At 37.5% G+C, this 24550-nt stretch overlaps 5 protein-coding genes across 9 annotated transcripts; all 5 read right to left on the bottom strand.

The window, feature by feature from the left end:
- Positions 1-16: 16 nt before the first annotated feature.
- On the bottom strand, positions 17-1244 carry LOC145232403 (thiamine pyrophosphokinase 1-like). Its single transcript, XM_080097014.1, has one exon. The coding sequence runs from the start codon at positions 1179-1181 to the stop codon at positions 462-464; it is 720 nt and encodes a 239-aa protein (XP_079953140.1). The 5' UTR covers positions 1182-1244; the 3' UTR covers positions 17-461.
- LOC145232400 (uncharacterized) lies at positions 1148-3553 on the bottom strand. The gene is made up of 3 exons (XM_080097010.1): positions 3170-3553; positions 2811-2923; positions 1148-2337 (listed from the first exon to the last, which is right to left on the bottom strand). Exons 1-3 carry the CDS (start codon positions 3491-3493, stop codon positions 1734-1736), a joined length of 1041 nt encoding a protein of 346 aa, XP_079953136.1. The 5' UTR covers positions 3494-3553; the 3' UTR covers positions 1148-1733.
- An 811-nt stretch (positions 3554-4364) lies between these two features.
- On the bottom strand, positions 4365-6846 carry LOC145232529 (uncharacterized). The gene is made up of 3 exons (XM_080097161.1): positions 5831-6846; positions 5320-5432; positions 4365-5011 (listed from the first exon to the last, which is right to left on the bottom strand). Exons 1-3 carry the CDS (start codon positions 6164-6166, stop codon positions 4426-4428), a joined length of 1035 nt encoding a protein of 344 aa, XP_079953287.1. The 5' UTR covers positions 6167-6846; the 3' UTR covers positions 4365-4425.
- Positions 6847-6910: 64 nt separating this feature from the next.
- LOC145232527 (uncharacterized) lies at positions 6911-20292 on the bottom strand. Of its 5 annotated transcripts, none has more exons than XM_080097157.1 (17): positions 20171-20287; positions 19076-19189; positions 18127-18189; positions 17951-17969; positions 17642-17822; positions 16958-17162; positions 16321-16514; positions 15759-15930; positions 15175-15436; positions 13760-13900; positions 13159-13319; positions 12033-12092; positions 11101-11303; positions 9705-9854; positions 9007-9161; positions 8511-8648; positions 6911-8038 (listed from the first exon to the last, which is right to left on the bottom strand). In XM_080097157.1, the coding sequence occupies exons 1-17, from the start codon at positions 20262-20264 to the stop codon at positions 7720-7722; spliced, it is 2631 nt and encodes an 876-aa protein (XP_079953283.1). In that variant the 5' UTR covers positions 20265-20287; the 3' UTR covers positions 6911-7719. The 5 variants fall into 5 exon arrangements, with proteins under 5 accessions (XP_079953283.1, XP_079953282.1, XP_079953284.1 ...); XM_080097156.1 differs by having other exon boundaries at positions 12000-12092; positions 20171-20286; XM_080097158.1 differs by lacking the exons at positions 17951-17969; positions 20171-20287 and having other exon boundaries at positions 12000-12092; positions 19076-19141.
- Positions 20293-22523: 2231 nt separating this feature from the next.
- Positions 22524-24523, bottom strand: LOC145232530 (uncharacterized). The gene is made up of 4 exons (XM_080097162.1): positions 24356-24523; positions 23884-24145; positions 23378-23518; positions 22524-22952 (listed from the first exon to the last, which is right to left on the bottom strand). Exons 1-4 carry the CDS (start codon positions 24501-24503, stop codon positions 22895-22897), a joined length of 609 nt encoding a protein of 202 aa, XP_079953288.1. The 5' UTR covers positions 24504-24523; the 3' UTR covers positions 22524-22894.
- Positions 24524-24550: the final 27 nt, after the last annotated feature.

Here is a 24550-nt window from a genome sequence, read left to right on the forward strand (position 1 = left end):
TAAATAGGGTATGATCCTGTTTATGTAAAAAACAAAGTTTAAGTGCATAAAACTTCATAAATTTACACAATAACAGTTTTGCGACACAAAACCCACTGAACATTGTTCACAAATTTATCTAGAAACTGAGGATAGTGTTTGCATAACAAAAGGTTACAAATATAATCAGAACTCCATACCAGTATAAACAAAAACGTTCAGGACAATAACTTAAAATGGAAGCAGTTTTAAATATATACAATCCTGTTTTGTTTACACCAGTTACCTATGACATTAACAACAAACTCAAAACAGATAATTTGGTTTACCACTATTTGTTGTGTATGTTTTTGCATTTATATTTAGCCGGCAAATTGAGGCTTTAAAATATTTTATTCAAAGTAAAGTGTAATTTCCTAATAAAGGGCAAGATTTAATTTTTATGAGTAGAAATTGCAACATGACTACATTTGTTTGATTAACTATTTAATATCAAGATACCACACTAGAGGGTTATCCGTATGCACAGTAACTTTTCCGCTACCATCCAAAGCATTTGATGTGCTTACAAGGCCAGAGAACTCCATGACAGTTTCATCTAAATTCCACTTTAAACCAGTGGTAGTTACTTTGCATGGCTGACCCAATGGAATCAAGCCACAATATTTGCCCTCATTTCCAGTGTTAGCTTCAAGTTCTGTATGACCAGCAGGCAAAACTTGTATATAAGAAGAACCCAGAGCTGCACATATCTCAATGTTAGTTGTGCTTTTGAGCCTCCACATAACAGACACATAATACATTGTGTCAACAAATGAGGCTGGTTTGTTTGAAAGCAAAACAAGTTTAGAAATATTTTCCTGGCGCTTGAGTTGTACTAAATAGTCTTTTAGGGCAGTTTCTGTTGACCCATTCTTGATTGCATGATTAGTTTTCTTTGATGATGTTCCATTTAGTTGCTCAATTTTTACAGCAACACAGGCATTGTTGTTAAGTTGTTGAACATATTGGGATTTTTTGTCAATACAATCATCCAAATACAAAACTGCAATCTTCTGTTTGCTTGTACAAAGACAAGGAATGGTGTCTGGTTTCGAACCCATTTTTAGAAAATCAAGCAACAAGCAGCTATAGTCATCTGGTATATGGTACTTGACATCAAACCACTTAAAATCAGATACAGTATATATTATTACAGACATTCAGTTTAATTTTTTTTGCAGAAAAAAGTATGAAAAAAATGTAAAAAAACACACACACAAAAGCATTAAAACTGTCGCATTAAAGTTGCACATTTTGATTATGTAACTAAAACGTATGTCTGCTCTGTTATCTCATATCTGTTTTTAGCTTGTTTTGTCAGCATGGTGCTGTGTATATAGCTTTCTCTGTCTGTTGCTGCTATACTGGATTCGTCAGTTACTACACACGTAACACAACTGAGTAATGTATTACGATTTACAATGTCCGGTATTTCATCACCTTTCATCATTCCACGGTCCACCCGCCACGATATTTTCACTTGAAACTTTTCCGCCCAACCAACGCCCCTAAAACGGACCAATAAACAATCAGTATGCCATTGGAATGTAATGTTACATTTGGGGAATTTTCCAAGCTCAATAGAAAATTAATTAGGCTTTCAACAATACATAGAGCAAAGTACAGTATTTTCTTGCCCGAGTTCCTGTCACCAGGTTACTCCTATAACACCCATTGAGAAAAAAACACGTCGTTTCCACATAATAAAATTGTTAAACAATGTAAAAAATATCAGCCCCATTTCGTGCATCAGAATGTACCGTAGGCACACGACGGCGGTTTTGCAAACAGGTGGCCAAGTAATACAGGGTATAAAGCATTGCTAAATAACTGGCTGTAATTACAATTACAGACTGCAACATGACTTCCATGTTACTAACAAGTTCTGGCAAGATTTTTTCGCTGCACGGATTCGAGTGAATATAAACCAATTCTGCTGAGTCGCATTTTTTCACTGGTACAAGTTCTGACGTCACAATGAAGTTCGTCTCGGACCTAACTCTTTCCCCCCCAAAAGCCTCACATGCACCCCCTGTTGCTGCCAGAAAACACGATATTGGGAGGGCACGTTCGCCGTCTTCGGTTGCTATTGGCAACGCCCATGTGCTGTTGAACCAGTCCGTGTGGTTATTAGCCCCGCAGCAGCCTTGGTTTGTTAGAAGGTCATTCCATGCGTTAGTGACGTCATTTTCGATGCCGTATTTCGTCTGCAGGGTTCCAGACAGTCCAGAACGAACTTTGGATTCGAATGTCAAGTCCCGAACTTGAAATGATGACGTTATCACAACGATGTCGAGAATGAGATAGTACAGCAATCTGTAAGAACACAAATGTGCTTAATAGCGTTAGTAAAAAATGGATAGCAAACCTATAGAACTACCCATTGCATCGAAATTATTGATGCCTGTTGTTTAACCGAGTATGTTTAATTTGGAAACACAAAACAGTGACTAGTTTTTGTCACATGTATATGACACCAAAAACCCGCTTATGCGTGGTGACTCATGGAAAATATAAAAGAAAAATGTTCGACCAAACAAAATGCCGTTTTAGGGCTTAGCCACACAAGAAAAACTATCCGCATTGGTTAACACTTTAGTTGACACGAAATTCAAGTGAGTCCAACAAATAAGCTGGATAGGAATTCGGCAGCGGTGTTTAGCACATTTGCTTTCAAAGTGGTATCACTTTTACTCTGTTGGAGCCCATTCCATGGCATGTGGAAGGTGTAACGTTGAAATATTTTCCACATTTTGTTGTTTGCGTTTCCACAGGTACTTACAACTCACCCCATGCACAAGCCTTTGACTTGTTGAGCTCTTAATGAACGGTACGCGACAGCTTTAAAAGTGAAGCGAAGAATCAAGCTCACTGCAAATAATAGCAGAGCACCACCAACAATCTAAAAAAAGTTTTTTTTGCTTAGTTGCAAGTGTAAAACACCAAATTTTCTTTTTGTATATGTCCAACAAGACTAAAAGGCACTACTGCTATAGCCGCAAAGTAGCAAATACTGTTTTGTTCTCAAATCAAAGACATGTACAAACTAAGCTTAGTTATTACCACAGTGTGTTACTTCTTAAACTAAAAAAACTAAACAAAAAAGGAGACAAAATATAAAACATGCAAACACAAACAAATTTTTTACCTGTATTATCCCAGACACGAACAATTTGTTATTTTCGGTCAGAACTACCACATTATTTTTATTTGACAATGCCCAAACCCCGAAAGACATTCGCAATAAAGCTGATAGCCAAATTGCGAATAAAACAAGAAATATTTCAGCATGTTCACGGTCTTGCTTCTTTTTCCAGTCAAACTCAGACAAGAATTTGTGAATCGAGTTTTGTCTTTTGTTTGTTACTGGTTGGTTAGTGTTTGGCCTTCTTTGCTCGACAGTTGTGATGTCACAAAACTCTCTATTTTGTCGTTGATTTGTAACAGTAGGGATTTGTTTGGTTGAATCCATTTTACTACCTGGTTCCGACAGTTCAACTATATTTTACTCATTTTTTGTAAAATACTTAAGTTGGACCTCAGGAAACAAACAAAATTGTAGACACTGCTGATAAACATTTTGTTCTTTTCATCGACGCTACCTTCTAATCGCAAGTTCCGTGTCTACACACCTTGCATTCACCTTTTGTTTTTATAAACCCTTTTTTCCTCGAACCCTGCACTCAGTGGTGGGATTCGAATTTTTTGTCAGCCGGTTCTATCACAAAAGTCATATTTTTCAGCCGGTTCTGTAACAAAAAGTCCATTGACAGTAACCAGTAATGCTAACCGGTTCGCTGATTTCATAAAATTTCGTGAGACGGTTCTATAGAACCGGTACGAACCGGCTGAATCCCACCACAACCTGCACTGATGACGACAACAGAATGTTAAAACGTCTGCATGATGTATTCTACTTACAAAAGTCTCAGTCAGTTATATTTTTTATTACATTATGTCACAAAATTGTTAGTTCAATTACAATTTTCTGATTTGCGACAGTTTTTAGTAAGATATCATTTTTTAGCTTATGTACACAACTGTCAAATCTGCACTGACTATAAAAAGACATCTTGTCTAGGATATGTTTTGTTCCTAACATTCTATTGTATGAAATCACTTCCTTGGTGTATTGTTCTGTTCTCAGGATCAAGTTACTCGTACAAAACAAACCTGGTGTCTTTATGGCCGAGTTGTGGAATTTTACCTGATCATAGCTTTCGATTATAACAATTAAATATATTGTTTTGGTTCACGGTGTAGTAGCCTAACTTCCTACATTTATTTACCTAACATTGTTTTATAGTATGAAAGACAGCTAACAAACCCCAAATACAAAAAAATTCGGTCACAGCAATGTCGGTAGAATTTATTTGCGTATTTTTAGATGAAATTTGATTCATCCTACACAGTAGACTCGTCAGGACTGTACGCTGACGTCACGCGCTGATGACGTGGCAATAACCGCGCCAAGGCAAACATGAAAATCGACGCAATTAAAGTTACGACCAACAGCCCAATCACACACAATAATACGACTTCCATATTGTCAACCAGGATCGGTATGAACAATTCTCCGCACCCGCGAGAGAATATATAAACCATTTGTACTGAGTCACATATTTCCACCATCGTCACTTCTGACGTAACAATGTAGTTCGGTTGTGACGTAACAATTGCGCCCCCAAAAGCTTCGCAGGCACCCCCGGTGGGTCCCATAAGGCACGAAATGGGGAGAACACCATCGCCCCTCGCAGTTGCTACTGGAGACGCCCACGTGCTATTAAACCAATCTGAGTAATTAATAGCCCCGCAGCAGCCTTTGTTCGTCTGAAGGTTGTCCCACGCCAAAGTGATGTCATTGCTGGTTCCGTAATTTCTTTGAAGTGTTCTCAACATTCCAAATTGGATTCTTGAATGAAATGCGGCATCTCGCACATCTTTGATGTAAATAATAGCCGCGATGTCAATCATAAGTAGAAGCATGAATCTGCGTTACAATGTATGTTGCGAAATAGAAAGAGTGTCATTCGCTGGATTTTTTAAGCAGGGGTGTGCAAATTTTATCACTAGGCCCAATACAAGTAAAATGATCAGTAGCACCTACATAGAACATAAATTTACTTTTCTTTAGTTAACAGCTGAAATAGCTTATTTATTGATACCATTTTTTATTGCTAAAGGAACAATGATTTAGCAAGGCATATTTCAATACATTAAATGATTTTTTTTCAAAAATAAAGCCCAAGTTAGCCAAAGGACGCCAGGCAGAAAAATTGCGAACATTTTAAACCTTACCCAAATGACGCAGCTTTAACGCCAGTAGATGTCAACGCTGCATGCTTTAATGTTTTCAAAGCCGACTTGATCGTAGAAAAGCAAATTAGCTGGTTAAGGATGCCATTCACGACCTGAAAAAAACATGCATTGGTATATGTATCTTGGGTTAAAATGAACTACTTAAGCATGAGGAAGTTGAGAAAGGAAAGGATTGGCAAGTGTTACTTTGATGCTTCGTTTTTACTTCTTTAAAACGTGTTTTAAACAAAATCCGAAGTGCCCAGTATATGATAGGATCCTTAAAGTTAATGACTGATTTTTCCATATTACTATCAGTGGCGCGCCTTCAAACTTTGGGTTTCTGTAGATGCGCATTTGGGTCAAAAAGTTTCACAACTTTGGTTTAAACAGATATGGCCATCAGTGTCACATAATTGCCAGAAACGATAAAACTACAATAAAATACAATAAAACTGAGAGTGCTTAAACCAAACAGTATCGGACCCTTTATACAATGATGCTCACTTACCTCCGACAAACCAGCGTAGTACATTTGCCTGTTTCGCGACAAATCAGCCGCAAGATTTCCGTTCGCAATGGACCACCCACCTAATATCAGCCGGAGCACACCGGTTAACCACAAAGCAAAGAAGAAAACAAAAATTCCGCTATGCAATCTGTCTTGTTTTGTTTTGCAGATAAACTTTGACACAATATTGATGAAAACTTTATGCTGTAATTCCTTATTGAGTTGAACATCGTCAGTGGCCCGGTTTTCTACAGTCGCTACATCCACTAATTGGCGGTGTTGAGTATTGCGAGGTTGAGGGTTAAACACAGCTGGAATTTCGTTTCTTGATTCCATCACACATTTTTAAATTACAAATAATTACGTTTGTTTAGTTAAACCAACATGTCAGCAACAAAACATAGTGTTTTTTCTGCAGAAAAACAACAACAACAAATCGTGAAGGGCCCTGCTATCACTACATTGCGTTTTGTTACTGCTCTGTCTTTAAGTAGTTTTAAACAATGTTTCAAAATATAAAAGCACCAAACTACTATATGATAGTAATCTGCAAAGCAAATCTAACGGCTAAAGCAATCTAACAGCACTCCAGTTTGCTGAAAATAACTGACAGAAAAGCCTCGACTACGTCTGTTCGATGCCACAACTGGACACAAACCACAGAAGAAACAGATTCAAAACGGCCAAGCATCTGCTTGTAAATCAAAGTAATGTCGACTCAGTGTCACTAAATCAATATAAAAGCATCAAGCCAATAAATGATGTTTCTAAGTTTATCAAATCAGGCCATTCTAAAAAGTAGACAAGAAATATTTCTGAATATCTAGCCCATTCCAGAAACTGAACCTAAACTTAGGCAAACACCAATGCCAGTTGTGATAACCGACCGCGTTTTAACAAGTCAATTCACACACAAAGAGCGTGTTTTTGATCGAAGTATTCTATTGTTCGTATTCGTCCATTCGAGACAGGCTCCTATTGTTCCATATCGTACTGTATGTTATCTGAGAGCTACTATTTAGCACGGAATTGAAGATGTAGATTTCCATTATATCTGCGTTTATCTGCATTGGTTGGATGTTAAACATGGCCGAGATTTGTATTTACACTTTAGAAACTACAATTTGGAAATTTAGATACAAGTTAACATTGCTAATAGTGGCGCACTGAGAGTACCAGAAATCAGCGACAAGGGTTACTAGGTTACGGCTGCTAAAACAACACCCAGAAACGCCGTAGGAGGAATTAATACAGGCATAAACGGGCGCAAAAACTTCGCGTCAACAAGGTAAATGTGTGGTGTGTGTGATTGGAAAATACAACGAGAAAATGGATTTAGAATATGGTGTGGTATGCAGAACAATGCTTAATAACGGAATTTCGATGCTCTGGTGGAGGCATTATTAAGGCTTTAGCTCACCGATTTCTTTTTAATTTTGGATGAAAATGTCTTCTTTCAACATGTATGTTTTTCAAATTGGTTTTCAATAAACTATCCACCACAAGAAATCTCCAAAACATATAATGCTATTTTAAATGAAAAATATTACACTTTGGAAAGGTGACCGAGAGTATTTGTGAGAAGAAGGAGCCGATTGAAAGTAGAACACTGCAGTCGGAATCAGGGTGGTAATTAAACGGTGGCCATACGCAATAAAACTTCGAACCAGTGGTGGGCCTTGACTAGACAGTATAAGTAATGGTCGAAGCGACAGCTGTAACTAATGTAACATTATTACGATATTTACATTTATACAGGCTAGAGCAGTACCGGCGAAAAAGTCCGTTTCTTATACTCCACTGCAAATTCGGCGAGGAAATGTTTATTCTGTCCCCTCCCAAACTTGTGTTTGCATTTGGTTCGGTAACTCAACCCTGAATACCGAACATTAAACTTCATCCATTTCGAAGCTAACAAGCAAGTCCCCTTCCACCAGACGGCTTCCGAATTCGGTTTCAACAAACGGGGAAATCGGTTGCATATCGGTGTTCCCGTTTTGTATCGTAATATCCTGAGCACTAGCGCGCATTCCTATATTTTTATCGTAGCAATTTCGGTCTGATTCGTTGACCGGCATGATCTCGTCGTTTAGGGTTCTCCCGTTTTCCCATAATCCCTTCTCTCCTCCGCTGAGCTGCTCCTCAAGGCTCGCAAAGTTTGGTCGATTCATGGGATTCCATTGCCAGCATCTCAGCATCAGTTGATACCTATAAGCGTTGTTTTGGGGTTTGTTAGATCATTGGTTTTCAAACTTTCCAAACACGTGGCGCATTGACAAATTAACTTTTCTTTCCGCGGCCAGCTGTAAAACGAGTCATTTGCAGCTTTATTGTGGTGGATAAGATTGCTTTTTATGACAAATTTGGAAAATAGCCCTTTAAACCTCAAGTTCTAAAACCTCACTAGAGATTGTTTGTACCATAAAATTGCGAATATTTCGTGGCACTCTTGGAAAACTCCCACGGAACATGGGTGTGCTGCGATACACAGTTTAAAAATTGCGGTGTTAGATAAACATTTTGATAAAATCTTCAATAGCTGCCAACGTTTGTTGCGTAGGTTTGTTTGCGGTTGTTTTTAGGTATCAATTGCGACTTTTTATGTCACTTTGATTTGCGCATTAACAATATATCTTGTCTGTGTTTTTTTGCAATAATTCTTACAGTCAATGTTACTTACAGTTGTTCATTACATGTCGATGGCTTTGGCATTCTAAATCCACTTTCCAGTGTTTCAAAAAGTACACTTTGTTCCAGCGTTGGGTAAGGAGTCGAGCCAACCGTCACCATTTCGTACAACAAAATGCCGAACGACCATCTACAAACAAACCAAGCAATACTTCAGATGGCAAGAAAACCTTATCAGAAAAAAAGTTTCTTTTTGTTAAAACAGAAGCAGCAAGTAAAAGCAGTAAAAAACGATAAATGTTAAAAGGCCAGGTGTTTAATAAGTAGAGAACGGTTCAATTTTGATCCACATTTAGCTCGGGGCTGTGTTCCTTTATGCTAAGGACTTGTCTCTTTCTTGTCAGAATCTTTAAAACCGTGAATTGTGTACCTACTTTATATTGTTTTTATGATTAAATGCTGCTGTTGCAGTATATTTAGGTTTCAATTCGGCCCCGAGCAGAATAGAATCGTTTTTTAACAATATATATTGGAAACTGACTACTTACACGTCACTGCGCCATGTAATAGGAACTTTCCCGCCCATCATGCGTTCAGGACTGACCCACTTGAACGGAACTCGTCGCTCGGTGGCGCCCTTGATCATGCCGTATCTATAAACGTCATTTGCTAATCCGAAGTCGGAGATCTTACATCGAAGATTCTGCGTATACTACTATGGTAAAAAGTGTAATAAAAATGTACAAGTTTAGAAAAGCAGGAAAACACCCTAAATTTAAATCAGAACCAACTGTACAATCCTTTTATTATGTAGTTAGCACAGAGTTGTAAGCGGGCCCGAAATTCGAGCCTGAACCTGGCACGAACCCGAAAGTATAAGCCCAAAGTCAAGCCTGAACTCGTTTTTGAGAAGCCCGTTTAGGCTCAAACATTTTTTGACAGGTATATAATAAAGAAGGCATAGCCTACACAATGGACAATAATCGTTGCCTAATCAAGACGTTTTAAGGCTTTTGGACATTCGGTTAAGTCCAGCAACTACTTAGCTAGGTAACCAATATTGCAAAATATTGCCCACACAAAATGTGAAGTCAGGCCCGAATCATGCCCGTTTGCTAACAAAACAAAGCCCGGACCCTGCACGAAAATCCCGGCCCTACTTACAACTCGAGTTGACAAGATAAGTTAGTTTCATACAAGTTTTATATGTTGGAAATGCAGTTGCACTTTGAAAATTAATACATACCTCGCCGACCAAAATGTTCCGTGCAGCCACATCTCCGTGAATGATCTTAGAAGATGAGAGAAAGTGCAAACCTCCGGCAATCTGTTGTCCGATCTGATACAAATCTCTCTCGCTAAAGTTGTAAATCGGATTTTGATTTCGTTTGTCAGGCTGCAAAAAAATCAACATTACAATTTAGAGATATTTAATGACCCAAACAGACGTAAAAAGCATATACGGTTAAACGTTTTAGACTACATCCTGAGACTGGTGAACAAACCCTAAAGTAGAATGAGTAGTTCGTAAAAGATTTGTTATAAAATCTGTGTAAATATATAGCTGATTCGACCGAGTAGATTAGGTAAATCTCCAATTCAAACGGATTCTGGTAATTATTGCAGGTTAGACAAGAGCGCGAAAGGTCCGCAGTAAAACGCTTTATCTAAGATTTGGTGGTTGCACCCGCAATTTCTGTGCATTTCTCGACGGTTAGCCATAACCAATTTCCCATTATTCAATTTTTTTTCTGTCGACGTTGACAAACACCCCCTCAAAACGCAACCACAGACAAGCTAGAGAGGAAATGAATCTAAATTTAAAACAACCTAATGCGGTTGAGCGGTTTGGCTTGTATATTTTCTTGCAATTTGATTCTAAAGAGCGTATGTGTTTCCTGTTGTTGTCTTTAAAACGCGTTTATTTAAAAATGAATTTTATCCTCTCATATTAGACGTTTTGTTTTTGCACGCTTTTTATTTTAAGCCCATCCCCAACGAAACAATATTTAGTTTGTTTTAATGGAATTTAAATCGGATGCACTACAACCGTGGATAGCAGGGATTTTGTATAGTCACAAAGCTGCAAATGTGCAACCAAATTTAATATCGAACTATATTCAAATGTTAAACGTATTTGTCACAACAGTAATTTTTATTTAATTACTAATTTTATGGCTAAACACACCGAGAGCCTACCTGTTTTTGCGCTTTTATGTATCGAATGAAATCAAACCCGTTATGTGTAAGAGGAACATAAATTCACCACTGGGATCATCCCTGAAGCGTCTATGCAGTCCAGTGATCACGGTACACTCATATATAAATGTAACTGAATGGATGCTTGGTGACCGGCTGTGTCGGTAAAACGACAACGACGTGTCTGGCGTACTGGGATTTACCGTTATATGTAAATTAGTAATCGGAATATGAATGTAACTGCCCACATGGCCGTATAATTGCGAAAGGCCTTTTTAACTTTTGATAGGTGCTTTATGTAAAAAAGCTTTTAATCAAATACGGAAGTAACATACTAAAGTAAAGTGTGAACTCAATTAGGAAACAACTGCATTACCATACACCGAAGAGACAATAAAATACAACCCAATATACGATATCTATCCACATCCAATTCAACTTACCTCTCGGCAATCCCACAAATAATGCAACAGGTCTCCGTATTTCATGAACTCGGTGACAAGTAATGGAGACTCACAACCGTCACTGTGAGCCGACTGGGCTGTACAAACTCCTATGATGCCCAGAATGGCTTCATGCTGCCCGAGCGTCATAAGTAAAGCCATCTCGGCCAAGAAATCTTCACGAAACGACACGGCGTACATGGCTACAAATAGGTTTTGTTTGGTATAGGTTTTGTAAGTTTATGTTTAAGTGTACATTTGAAAACTATCATTGCAAGACTGGTGATTTTTAAGGAGCCACATGTGTAGACCACAACTATATAGACCGTTTAAAGTAAAAAAGACAGGGTCGAAAGCAGTGACCTATGCAGCAGAATTTTTTTTATTTTTGGGGGGAAGGCAAATACTTTGTGACTTTTAACAATTAAAAAAAAAACATCCGACAAAAACAAATTGCGGCATAATTGTGCCGACAGACTTGGAAGCGATCAATTCAATCTGATTTTAAAATGAGAACATTATCGAATACTTAATAGTTCAATTGCACCTCGATATTTATACTTGCAGTGAGTACTGATACTATAGTGTACTTAGTGGGGGCCACGCGCTTTGAGGGCAAATTATGGGCCACAATCTATGTAAGAATGTGAACCAGTTTATAAAATCCAAAGTGTGCTTGGTAGGAACTTGGCCAAAACCTTATTTCAAACTTAAACGTTATCATGAAAATGTAAGTAATGTCTGGTCAACAAGGGTGTTTATACCCCTCAAGTAAAGTTTGCACGATGTTGGGGTAAAAAAATTGAAAATCCGATCTGTTGGTGGCTACAGTTGTTAGAATGAAGCTGCATACAGTTAAACTATCAAGTTGATAATATTATTGAGATCAATGCATTTACCTGTAAGAGACTTCACTGCAACTACTTTCTCACCATTGTCACTTTGCCAGAAAGCTTTGTGAACAACTCCAAAATTTCCTCTCCCTAATACATCTAAAAATAGAAATGAACCTGTGTGAGTTTAATTGCCATCGCTACCGACAAAATACTCAAAAATTGGATTTGAAGATAAACAAGCAGTGGAAAATAAAATGCGAATTTTCAGTCGATGGGATGATTTTTAGATCTTTAGATCTTTTCAAACTTTTGTGAGTGAATTTGTCATGTTAGTTAAGAAGGTTAAATGTTGATTTGCACAGTCATGATATCATCAATGAATAACTTACCGATTCAAATATTTGCATCTAAAAGTTGATAAACATTTTGTGCATTAGATTTTTTCTGTTTCCAGCTGCATAACGTACTAATTTTTAACTAGGAAGCCGTTTTCATTTGACTTAATCATAAATGCATCCCCAGATAAAACAGAGGTTCTTAAACTGGGAGTGCGCCCCCGAGGTGGGACATGAAGGGCTCGGAAGGGGGGCGTAACACAATCTGGCTGAAATGTTTTAACTTGAAAACGTTCCACAATCAATGCATTGTAACAATATCGGCGCTGATTCCGAACCTATTGTTTGGAAATTAAACTAAATATATCAAACGGGGATCCAGTTGTGCTCTTGTCAGCAAATTTCCTGGATATAAATTCCTTGATGATGTAATTTGAAACGCTTGCGTCAGAAGGAAATGCCAATATATAGCTGTTCAAGGATTTATGGTTAAATCAACATTTCTGACAATATTATGGAACTGTTGTTTTGCCAATAACGGTGCAACTGACACAATATATATATTTATTATATCGGCGAGATAAAGAAATAAAGATTGGGGATTTTTGAGGAAAAATTACGCGCAAACAACATAGAAGGACAGAGTTATTACTACACCCACTTCCAACATAACAGTTGCCCAGTAAAAGAAAATGGCTTTTTACATGTGGGCCTAGTTTAACTTGTTTAACAGAATATATAAGGTAAATTAACTAAGCACTAAAAAGTTCATTAATTAAGCACTAAAAAAATTGGTAATGACCGAATTTTTTGTCGTCAAAATAATGTCATGATTTGCATGAATTATCACTCAAAACAGACAAAAGGTTCCTTCAGTCATTACCTACCCTGTAAAAGTAAACTGTCACGTTCAATTTCCCACTTTTTCCCAAATACCGGACCAACATTCGTCTTGAGATGATTCTCAAACTGGGTGTAATTCAAAAACGGCATAATGTCAGATCCTGTTTCGCCCGGTACAAACTTCGATTGCTTGAAAATGAGTCTTCTACAAAAATATACTTTCAAGTTTCAACTATGTATTCTTAAAACGTTTTTATTTACATTTTTAATTTAGGTTGTTGTTTGTTGTTTAAATCTCAGCATCTCAAAAGCGAAAAGTTTGTGATGATTGTCCCAAGGTAAAATAACTCTTACATTATTTCAAACAATGTAACTGCAAAAATCAAGCCTATGCAAACTGCAAACACCAATCCCAAATAGCCTCAGTTTCTAGTTAGTGGCCTTGTTAGAGGCTGATCCTGATCGTTTATTCGTGAAATTGTGAACAAAAAATGTACCAAATTAGTTCAATCATTTTTCCACTTTTAAGTGATATCAAAAGACAAATGTTTCTGGTTTACATTCCAGCGAAACATGAATTATTGTTTTTTTTTATTTGTTAAAGCATTCTCAAACGCTCGGTGAATTCTTTGGGAAGTCACTCACCTTTCAACGCGTTCGCTTCTTTTGCGGCAACAGTAGCATACGATCGCAGACACAAGAACAAACATAACCGGACAAACCAATGCTAGAACCAGGGTCTTTATGCTGATGCAAGTATTTCGCGGATTGCCGATGTAACCTTGTCTGCAAAGAACAACATTTGATGGATGTTGGCTTTCAAATGTCACCATACTGTTATATTAAAGGTTGACAATACATACAAACTAAATAAACCTCTTCTGGCAATTGTACATATATTTAGTTTGTATGTTGTGCCCGGTAGCAACAGTTTATATATGTATGTTGACAAATATATTTGTGTAAGACGGAAATATTCTACGTTTTAAAGGATTATAAATAAAACCTTAAATCCGTAGCACAATGCAGTCGAATTTTTGTGCGTGCTATACTCAGTCCAAAAATTGCAAAATTTTGTTGTTGTAAATGTTATGAATATTGGAGACAAAAAGATTTGCTTTATAGAAAACTTGTTTTTAGGATATGTCATAGACCAATTGAAAACGTTTTAAATTTTCGAAGTTCTGTCGCAGACAACACGATCGTTAACACCTACACCAGTGGTTCTCAACAGGGCCCATGGCCCCCAGGGGGGCCACGAGCTGTGTTTCGGGGGGCCGCGGGTATACGTTCATTTTTCGGCTTTTCACATACCATTTGTCAATATTGAGGTTTTTCACGAATACGGACTCTTTTTTACTCTATTCGACCTGCTCAAAGCCGAAATTAGTACCGAATTCTAACACGAGTTTGTCATATACATTTTTAAGGGGGCCACAGGTCTTACATGGTAGTATGAAGGGGCCACGAGGCCCAAAAGTTACTTTCGGGGGCCATGGTCAACGAAAGGTTGAGAACCACTGAACTACACCAATCAGCATAAATTGATGGTTATGATTACAATAATTCCTCAGGAAATTACAAATAGATCAAGAATGACGCGTGTCAACCACAAAAGCATGGGCCGTATTGATAAAACCGCAAGCAGCCCGCTTAGCTATGGAAATATTAGTGCAGTGGAAAACAACATCTTGCATGAATTTATAACAAACCGTAGAGAAAGCGCAGTTATTCATGCAGTTTCATTCTAACAACTATTTAACTTCCCCAAGTCTTATGTTAATTTTGTCTATGTTTTTTTCAAAAATTTAAATAATCTGTGTTTCATGTAGCATAGTATCAAAAACATAAATTACAATACTTTTTTACAATACTGGGTTTCATAATGCATCAGCCCTACTACAGGCGTTACAAGGATTCCAACATGTTCATTGTTTAGGTCCACACTAAGCCCAAACTGAGTGATGCCTACATTACAGCAAAGTGATTGCATAAAGAGATCATATCCTTCACAAATTCTAATTACCATTTAGATTAGCTATAAGTTTCACACAACTTACGGACAGACACAATCGTAGCCCTCACTTGGTGGGGCTAGGTCCACACAATCGGCCGTTGGGGCGCAGTATGTCACGGTTTCGTAACAGGGGTTAAAGTCCCAGCACCCTCTGCCACCAACAACTTGGGACAACCCGTCCCCCTTGAAACCCGGCTTGCATGAGCAGTTGACAATGGAACGGTCATTGGATATGACCTCACAAGTTGCATTTGGGTCACAGTGACGGTCACCTGTCACGTTGTCATGCCTACAAGGGTTCCAATCTGCATTCACGTTTTTGGTTAGTTTGCAAAGTCAGCTTACGTTTTTATCTACTACAAGGTAGAAACCTTGTTGGTGCTAAACCGTTTTGAAATTAGTTAACAATTTCGAACCCAATAATAGTGTAGTTTTTGGCTTAACCTAAAACGAAAGTATAACTGAAAACTTCACTAAATTTGGATGTCTATCTGGTTAATAAATTTTGTTAGTTGCGTTTTACGATCCATTTTTCAACTTACATTATCGACGAGTACCAAATAAGCCGGTTATTTAATAAAATAGCGAAAAATAAAATAAAAATTAGTTTGACTAGAATTTTCATACCTTCAGCATAGAGTTCCAAACGAGTTGCTGTCCCGTAATTTTGACACCAATGTCCGGAAACACATATTCTATCCAATAACATGTAAGCGGAAACAAAGAAAATGTATTGATTTCCGGCCCTTAGTTTACGGTAAGTGTAGTAATGCATTGCGTCTCGTTTCTTCGATTTTGCCTGCAGAAAAGAGCGTTACAAATAGGCTTTTCTAAAAAGACCGTACACAGAAAGAGCGTTAATTAACGGTTTAAATAAAAAAGACATTATTCAAGATTGTGAAATGACTTTTCTATAAGTGAGTAGTGGAATAAAAAGCCTAAACCAGCCTGATTTAACAAAATATTGTCCAGGCTTTAAGATAATACTTGTCTTGTTTGATATTAACGTACACATTCCTAAAGGCTTATTGTTTTGAACCAACTCTCTTTCATTCAAACGGAGCAGATGATAAGTAAAAACTGGTATGAATTTACACAATTAGACTTCTCCAGCGAAAAAAAAAACTCTTCCGTCCATTATGGCAAATTTTGAACGACAAAACTAAGATAAAAACAAACGCTTGGTTACCTTTCTAGCTACGGATGGATCCTCGTTATTTTTTATGTACCAGATCCGGTAAGAATCTGGGTACTTGTGATGGATGTTGTCAACAAGATGTGGTGGCATCCATTGAATTGTCACTGTAACTGAGTGGTCGGTGTGGTTTCTCTCGTATGAAGCGATACTGAAGTTCCTTGGTGGTCCGGATGAAGAAGAAAGATCTAATTTATCGATTTGAAACATTGTTAACCTTAGTTAGCAAAGGATGTGTAATGACACAACAAATACGTTTTTTTCTGATTCCATATCGATATGTTACCTCGATTGTGTAAAACCTAACACGTACTCTCTAACCTTACAAAACAAATAATGTGCAATTAATGTTTTTTTGAATGTTTCATGTGTCCTGACAAGAGTTGTAAGTCCGGTCATGTTTCACGGTCGGGCTTGAGCGTTAGTTTGAATAAAACAGGCCTGATTCGGGCTTAACTTTACGCCCGGTCACACTTGTTGCGTAATATCACTTCCAAGCTCAATGAAAAAAAAGGTTCAAACAACAACTTAGATCCCGACATACACACTAACATTCCTAGTATTTTGAGGCCCACTTCTTTTACCACATTACCTATAGCAGATTATTTTCGCCACAAAGAAAATCACTTACTACTTATGACTTGTTCATCACGACAAAACTCGTAAGCAACTTGTTTGTCTATTGAGTGATTTTTGATGAGGTGATAACCGCAGAACAAATACACATCGTGGTTTACAGTGGAGGCAGAACCTAGGACGCGGGCTCCACGATAAGCAAAGACGTTGAAAGTATATTGTCTACCAAAACGGATAGGAAATGTTGCAGTGGTTTGGTTCTAGAAAAAAAAACTTTTTGGACATGCAACTACAAATTTTGTTAACATATAAGTTACAAACAACAAGATAAATTCTTAAAAAAATGGTAAGACTGGCAGGCGTATGTGCCCCTGCAAAGCACCCGATGCCAATAAACCACCACAAACAAATCAAACAAACGTCAGACGGAAACAACATACCAGCAAAAAAGTCAGACAGACAGATAGACAGGCAGACAGACAAACTACAAACAAGACCACAGGGGTCACCAAACTACGGCCCGCGGGCCGGATTCGGCCGCATCACCAGACTTTTGGGATTGTGCAAAGACCATATCTTAGCGTCCCTATAAAAATCGCCTTACGGGTTAAGTTTGGAAAGACGGCGCGGGGGCATGAAACTATGCGGCCTACGCCAATCATTATTCAACTTATCCGGCCCGCAGTGAAAAAAGTTTGGTGACCCCTGCCATAGACAAATAAAAAAATCACAGGCGGACCTTTGGAGCAAAAGTCAAATCTCCGGTTGGGCAATCAGTGGTTACATTGCACATGTTAGCTTTTGCACATTGAGTAGCCAACTCAGATTGACATGGGTAGTTGCACTGGACATATTCTCTTCTACTGTTATTTACGAAGAGTGTCAGATTAGTGAGGGATTCGCAATGCTTTATATAAATCCTGAAAAATGAAAAAACACATAGTTGCAAAATCTTTTCGTGATGACTGACTGGAAGTTATGAGAACCACAACAAGTTTTGTTTACTTGGACAAAATTTTAGAAAAACATGATTTGTTTAATGACTCACTGTTTGTCGGACAGTTCTCCTGAAAACAGAACAATAACGATTAGGATGATTGCACTTCTACCGAAATGTCAACACAACCTTAAACACATTCGCAAAAATACTTAACTAGGTAAGGAAGAACGATAGGAAATAAGGGAGAAAATGCCAAAATTCGTGAAATAAACAACCTCACTTGCCTTTTTTGATCCATTCAGTGTCGCCGTCGTAAAAACAATAAAGAAATCCGTCGAAATCTTCCCCTGAAAACATGTTGTCTCGTTTTGTTGAGCAAACAATATAGTTTGTCATTTATTAACGTATGTTGGTCTTTCATGCACTTTAGAGCAGGGGTCGGCAACCTTTTTTTCACTGCGGACCGTTTTTGAAAGTGAAATTTTATCGCGGACTACAAATATTTAGCAATAAAAACGCTTAAATTAGTTTATCATCCCCGGGATACATAGGCAAAATGCTTTATAGCATTTAACCTGAAAAATTATACGGATCGGTAACGAACTCCTCGCGGACCGGTACCGGGCCGCGGACCGGCGGTTGCCGACCACTGCTTTAGAGTACATTTGAGTTTGAAAAAAACAAAACGTTGAATTGAACAATAATACAAAAGTGAATCATATATTGTACAGAACAATAGCAAAAAGTTTATGGGACAACACATTGAAACTGAATGCGTGCAAATATTTTTCAGTAACGCTATATACGAATCTGTTCTTAAGTTCAATGGTGAAATTAACCAAAAAAGACGTTAAAGGCGACATGCTTTATTTACATTTGCCGAAACGTTTGAAAAGTAAAGCATGTCGCCTTTAACGTCTCTATTAGGGCTGTTACTTTCACCATTTAACTTTTTAAATAAAATATTAAATCAAAATCTACGATTTTTGGAGATGTAACCAGTAGTGAGATTCAGCCGATTCGCACCGGTTCTATAGAACCGTCTCACGAAATTTTATAAGATCAGCGAACCAGTTAGCATTACTTGTTACTGTTACTGGACTCTTTGTAACAGAACCGACTGAAAAATATGACTTTTGTGATAGAACCGACTGACAGAAAAAATTTGAATACCACCACTGGATGTAACGCATTTTATGAAATACTACACAGATAAGTAACGGTGGGACTTACCCGCAGCTTCCCATTCATAAGTTACAGTCAAAACTGCTGATGATAAATTGTTCCGATCTGGCAGGCGAAGATCAGGATAATATTCAACCTCCACGTTTGTCACAACGTTGTTTTCTATTCACAAGAATTGTAAGTAAAATACACAACAATACCAAAATATGTTCAAATGCTTCTTTAACTTCTTTGATGGCGAGAAAATACTTCGTTAGTAGTTTCAGGATAATATATACCGTATTTTACGGACCATAAAGCCCACCCGATTATAAGGCGCACTGTCAATAAATTGCTTTTATTAGTTTTTTGTTCATACATAAGGCGCACCGGGCTATAGAACGCAACGTATTTTAAGGAGTATGGGTTACCGTATGAAGCTCATTAAACAAGTCACAATAGTACAATGAGCAAAAGAAAAAATGAGCCTAGTGAATATCACAGTTGCTAGTTGCTTTTACCGTAGTTTAGTGTGTAAGACGGTGGTTTATTTATATAATAATAGTATCGGTACTGGTTTTGAGTGTAGGCAATAAAGCACTGCTTGATACATTAGGCGCACCGGCTTATAAGGCGCACGATCAATTTATGAGGAAAAAAGGATTTAAATTGCGCCTTATGGTCCGTATAATACGGTAATAGAAATCTATCTTCTGAACTATTTAAGCCGGTAAAAAACTGTGATAACAAACATAAATACGGTACAGCAAACATGAATGGACTACCAGTGCTATATCATTGTAGTTTGAGATATTTGCATACAGTGACGAAACAATGGGAAAATATGACGCAACAATCACTGCAAGTAAATTTAAATAAATATGAGACAGTTCAGCCTCTTGCCGCAGAAACATAATCTATTCCAAATATCACTGATATTCATTCACTGTGCCATGTTAACTTCCTGGTAAGACACGTTATTCGACCCCAAGTCAAACACTAAACTTGTAATTTGTGGCCGCAAAAAAGTCCTTGGATGGCCTGGTGTTTGACAACCTCGCGTCTGCTTAGCATTTTAATTAGCGTTTAACTTGCATCTTTTCTCTTTTTTTCGTTACGGTTAATGGGATTATTACACAGTTGATGTTTGAACGACCGACTTACCAGTTTGTCCAATGCATTCGGTTTTGTTCATCTGTGCCTTTGAAAATTCTGCCAAAGTCGAAACAACAACAATAATCAAAATTAGGCTTTCCATTTTGACCTACACCCTTTTAGCCTCTGTTGCAGCAACAACCAGTTATGTCAGTTCAAATTTAAGGGTAGATTATGCAAAACTGCAAACAATTTGTCACATTAAGTCATTAAAAACTGTATAGAGCTTTCGTGTACTAACTATTAACAAAACTGATTGAAATACAAATGACTTGCGTCGTCTAGTCTTCATTCATTGCACAACATATCTATCAAATACCCAACTATATCAGTGTCGTATGTATATAATATGTCATGTTGTAAAAAGGATGTGAGCATAGACCGCTATGAATCCAAACCACAGCGTTAGAATTCATGTCATTAAAATGTCACTCTGTTTTATAGGGTGCATTGTTTTTATCCAATGGTAACCGATGTTGATATGTTGTATATTTGAGTCTCAAGATTAGCCAGATCGACACAAACAAAACCAATACCACTTTCCTTAACCATTTCTGGCTTTTGAGCTTGTTGTACCCATACATCTTAAAAACATGCCGAAAACACTGTAACTAATTACTAAGCTAAACTACCCAACTTTGTGTTCAAAATTCAGAGACCAATGTATTGGTTTTAGACACTATTTAACAAAAAGTAACACCACTTGTTTGATGAAAAGGCGTTGTGCATTATTACCAGAACCAAAGTTTGTCACCGGTACTAATTTAGAGCAGAAATGTAAGTATTCCTAAACGATGTTCGCATTTATTTGAACACATCTACAGACCTGCCCAAGTTAACAAAAACCCTGCTTTTAGAAAATGTTCTGCTTTTTTAAACAGCACTGTGCTGATGAAACTTCACTTTCCTTCTTACAGATTTTTTTAATTTAAGACTTTAAAGGCAGAAATTCATCCTACAGTATATATCACACATCCTGTACATCGAGGAAAGATTCCTTGTAGCGACATCTGTATTTGTTAAGTTTTACTCAGAATCAGCGCAAGGTTGTTTGCAAAGATTACAAGTTAAATATTTAACTGTTGGAAACCAAGTGCCAACTGAAACTTTCCTCGTAAAGTGCTGCATTTATGGTTAAAGTTGTTCAACTTTGGCTTCAACAGCTCCTACACATTTATTTCCTACGGTTTTTGCGCAATACAGCCTCGTAACCTTTGTTTCTACAGTTCAAAATCCTATTGTAACTTGTACAACGCTGCATTTGGTTACGATCCACATTTTCATTTGAATAACTAACTTTTCTTTGTATTTTTCCCCACAGTATGGTAAAAAATGAGACCATATTTGTTTACAACAGTTTTGAAATAATCAAAATCAGTGGTTCTCAAACTTTTAATTTTTTTTCATAACGGCCCCTTAGCAATTTCCTCAAGCACTCGCGGTCCAAGCTAAATGTATTTATAAAACTTTAAAAAGTGTATAAATTAGCGAAACAAAAGCTGCAGCAACAACTAGAAGCTAATTTATTCCTTGCGAAACTATTCCCACAACAACATGCTGAATTCAGTTTGCTTGTACCAGATTACGTGGTGTGGGAATGTTTTAATGGCAGTTTATTACGTCACAAACAGGACTAAAACACTGATTAAGTTGTGCGCGAACAATCGTTTTTTAGTGTTACTTGAAAATGCAGTGAAGAACTATGTCTTGTCACAAAAGACTCATTTGTCTGTCTGATTTTTGCTAATATACTCGCAAGAACTAAAGTTACATACGTTTGAAATACTTCAAGCTTCTCGCGGTCCCTCCGAAATCGCGCAGCCGACCCCTGAGAACCGCTGATCTAAATGCAGCGAAATGTCTATTTCGTAAGCAAGCTTCCGTTTTGAGATACCGGAAACTGTATCTTACTTTAAAATGGTCAATTTTTGTCCAAGGTTCATAAAGTGAGATCCAATGCTAAGCTTTAGCCACTACTAGTTAACTCGCGTACAGAATAAACTTTTTCGGGGAAAAGAAAAAAATAGGCAAATCCAGCGAAGCAGTTGTGTGTAAAATTTGTAAACTATATTTCAGAACGTATAATTATATCATCATTTTTTAGTACTGTTTTGTGACTTTATATAAGTTTTTTGAAAAGATGTGTAAAATGTGTATTTGTGATGCGTACCATTGTATATTTGAATTCCAGAGTACTGTTATTTATTCTGTTGCAATTTCTAGCGGTAATGCGTAAAAAATGTTGTTGTACACTCAGAGGCGCCGTAAGGCCATTGTGCAAATGTTTTTACCCTTTGATCTCTTGTTTTGCCCTTTGGCAAAATTTAAAGATACCCACCCCAAAGTTTCTTATAATGAAAAACCCAGTGTATTACTTTTATTTACTCGAACAGCATGTGAAATATAATCCACTGGGTACATTTTGCTCAAGATTTGGAACTTTTGTCGCAGATCTATGCCGCTGAGTAAATTGGGTGAATACATGGTGAAATGGTGCTAGGTTACTTGGCCGATATATTTAATCAAAAACTCCAATATAAATATGTTTAGAAATGAATCATGTAATGAAATTATCTAAGTACAGCTACCACCCGGAACGTATTAGTAATTTTTGAACTTTTAACCAAAACATTCTTGGGGTACATGAAGAGCAAAGCGTTGTCCACGACTAGGAAACAAATTGTGATTCTGTTTTGACGTCATTCTCAAACTGGGTGTGGTTTAGAACTGGTATTACATCAGATCCTGTTTCGCCCGGCACAAACATATCGATTGCTTGGAAATGAGTCTTCTACAAAAAATGCTTTATATTAAACTATGATTCTAAAAACGACATTTAAAAATTGGGTTATTGTTTGTTGTTTTAGTCTAAGGTTCTCAACGCTAAAGGCAAACTGTGTGTGATGTTTGCCCCAATTTAAAATCACTCATTATTTCAACAATCTACCCACAAAAACCAAGACTATGCAAACTGCAAATATAAGCCCGCTCAGTTTCTTGTAAGTGGCCTTGTTAGAGGCTGGTCCTGACCGTTTGTACATGAAAAAGTGAACAAAAACTGGTTTAAATTACTTCAATCGTTTTTTTCTTCTTTAAAGTAATATCAAAAGGCAAATGTTCCTGGTTTACATTCTATAGCAACACATAAATTATAGCATTTTATTATTTGTCAAAGCATTCTCAAACGCTCGGTGAATTCTTTGGGAAGTCACTCACCTTTTAACACGTTCGCTTCTTTTGCAGCAACAGTAGCATACAATCGAAGACACGATAACAAACATAATTGGACAAACCAACGCTAGGATCAGGGTCTTTATGCTGATGCAAGTATTTCGCGGATTGCCGATGTAACCTTGTCTGCAAAGAACAACATTTGATGGATGTTGGCTTTCAAATGTCACCATACTGTTATATTAAAGGTTGACAATACATACAAATTAAATAAAGCTCGAACCCTATTTAGCTTTAATGTATTGAGCTTGAATAACCCCATTGGATCCTTAGTTTGTTAAGATGACTTCGCAAATTTAGCTTAGATTTCATAGTGCACCAGCTCTACTACAGGCGTTACCAGGATACCAATATGGTCATTGTTGAGCTTAGGTCTACACTAAGTCCAAACTGATTGCTGCCGACGGTACAGCAAAGTGATTGCAAACAGAGATTATCCTTCACAAAGACTATTTAGTATTTAGATTACCCTTAAATTTCGCACAACTTACGGACAGACACAGTCGTATCCCTCATCTGGTGGGGCACGGTCCACACACTGGGCAGTTGGGGCGCAGTATGTCACGGTTTCGTAACAGGGGTTAAAGTCCCAGCACCCTCGCCCCCCAACAACTTGCGACAACCCGTCCCCCTTAAAAACCGGCTTGCATGAGCAGCTGACATTAAAGCTGTCCTTTGATATGAGCTCACAATTGGCATCTGGGTGACAGTGACGGTCACCTGTCATGTTGTCACCCCGGCAAGGGTTCCAATCTGCATACACGTTTTTAGTTAGTTTGGAAACTCAGTTAACGTTTTTATCTGCTGCATGGTATCTACCGTTTGAAGTTATTTAACAATTTCAGACTTTATTAGGTGCATTTTACGAGTCATTTCAACTCACATTACTAATGAGTACCAAATGAGCCGGTCATTAATTTGAAAACACAAAAAATAGTTTGACTAGAATTTTAAACATCATACCTTCAGCATAGAGTTCGTAATGAGTTGCTGTCCCGTAGTTTTGACACCAATGTCCGGAAACACATATTCTATCCAATAACATGTAAGCGGAAACATAGAAAATGTATTGATTTCCGGCCGCCAGTCTACGGTAAGTGTAGTAATGCATTGTGTCTCGTTTCTTTGATGTTACCTGTAGACAAGAGCGTTATAAGA

The sequence above is a fragment of the Phallusia mammillata genome, chromosome 6 (assembly GCF_965637545.1).
Source record: "Phallusia mammillata chromosome 6, kaPhaMamm4.hap1.1, whole genome shotgun sequence".
NCBI lineage: Eukaryota > Metazoa > Chordata > Ascidiacea > Phlebobranchia > Ascidiidae > Phallusia > Phallusia mammillata.

Excerpts from the sequence above, each read along its gene's own strand:
- LOC145232403 (XM_080097014.1), bottom strand. The coding sequence starts at position 1,181 with ATGTCTGTAATAATATATACTGTATCTGATTTTAAGTGGTTTGATGTC.
- LOC145232527 (XM_080097156.1), bottom strand. The coding sequence starts at position 20,264 with ATGGAAAGCCTAATTTTGATTATTGTTGTTGTTTCGACTTTGGCAGAA. Across the intron at positions 9,855-11,100 it reads ATTTGTGGGATTGCCGAGAG|CCTGACAAACGAAATCAAAA; the intron begins GTAAGTTGAATT and ends ATTTTTTTGCAG. Across the intron at positions 8,039-8,510 it reads TCGACATGTAATGAACAACT|GTATCAACTGATGCTGAGAT; the intron begins GTAAGTAACATT and ends CAACGCTTATAG.
- LOC145232400 (XM_080097010.1), bottom strand. The coding sequence starts at position 3,493 with ATGGATTCAACCAAACAAATCCCTACTGTTACAAATCAACGACAAAAT. Across the intron at positions 2,924-3,169 it reads TCGTGTCTGGGATAATACAG|ATTGTTGGTGGTGCTCTGCT; the intron begins GTAAAAAATTTG and ends AACTTTTTTTAG. Across the intron at positions 2,338-2,810 it reads GTCAAAGGCTTGTGCATGGG|ATTGCTGTACTATCTCATTC; the intron begins GTGAGTTGTAAG and ends GTGTTCTTACAG.
- LOC145232529 (XM_080097161.1), bottom strand. The coding sequence starts at position 6,166 with ATGGAATCAAGAAACGAAATTCCAGCTGTGTTTAACCCTCAACCTCGC. Across the intron at positions 5,433-5,830 it reads ACTACGCTGGTTTGTCGGAG|GTCGTGAATGGCATCCTTAA; the intron begins GTAAGTGAGCAT and ends TGTTTTTTTCAG. Across the intron at positions 5,012-5,319 it reads GTTAAAGCTGCGTCATTTGG|ATTCATGCTTCTACTTATGA; the intron begins GTAAGGTTTAAA and ends ATTGTAACGCAG.
- LOC145232530 (XM_080097162.1), bottom strand. The coding sequence starts at position 24,503 with ATGCATTACTACACTTACCGTAGACTGGCGGCCGGAAATCAATACATT. Across the intron at positions 23,519-23,883 it reads GGATACGACTGTGTCTGTCC|ACAAGGTTACATCGGCAATC; the intron begins GTAAGTTGTGCG and ends TGTTCTTTGCAG. Across the intron at positions 22,953-23,377 it reads AGAAGCGAACGTGTTAAAAG|AAGACTCATTTCCAAGCAAT; the intron begins GTGAGTGACTTC and ends CATTTTTTGTAG.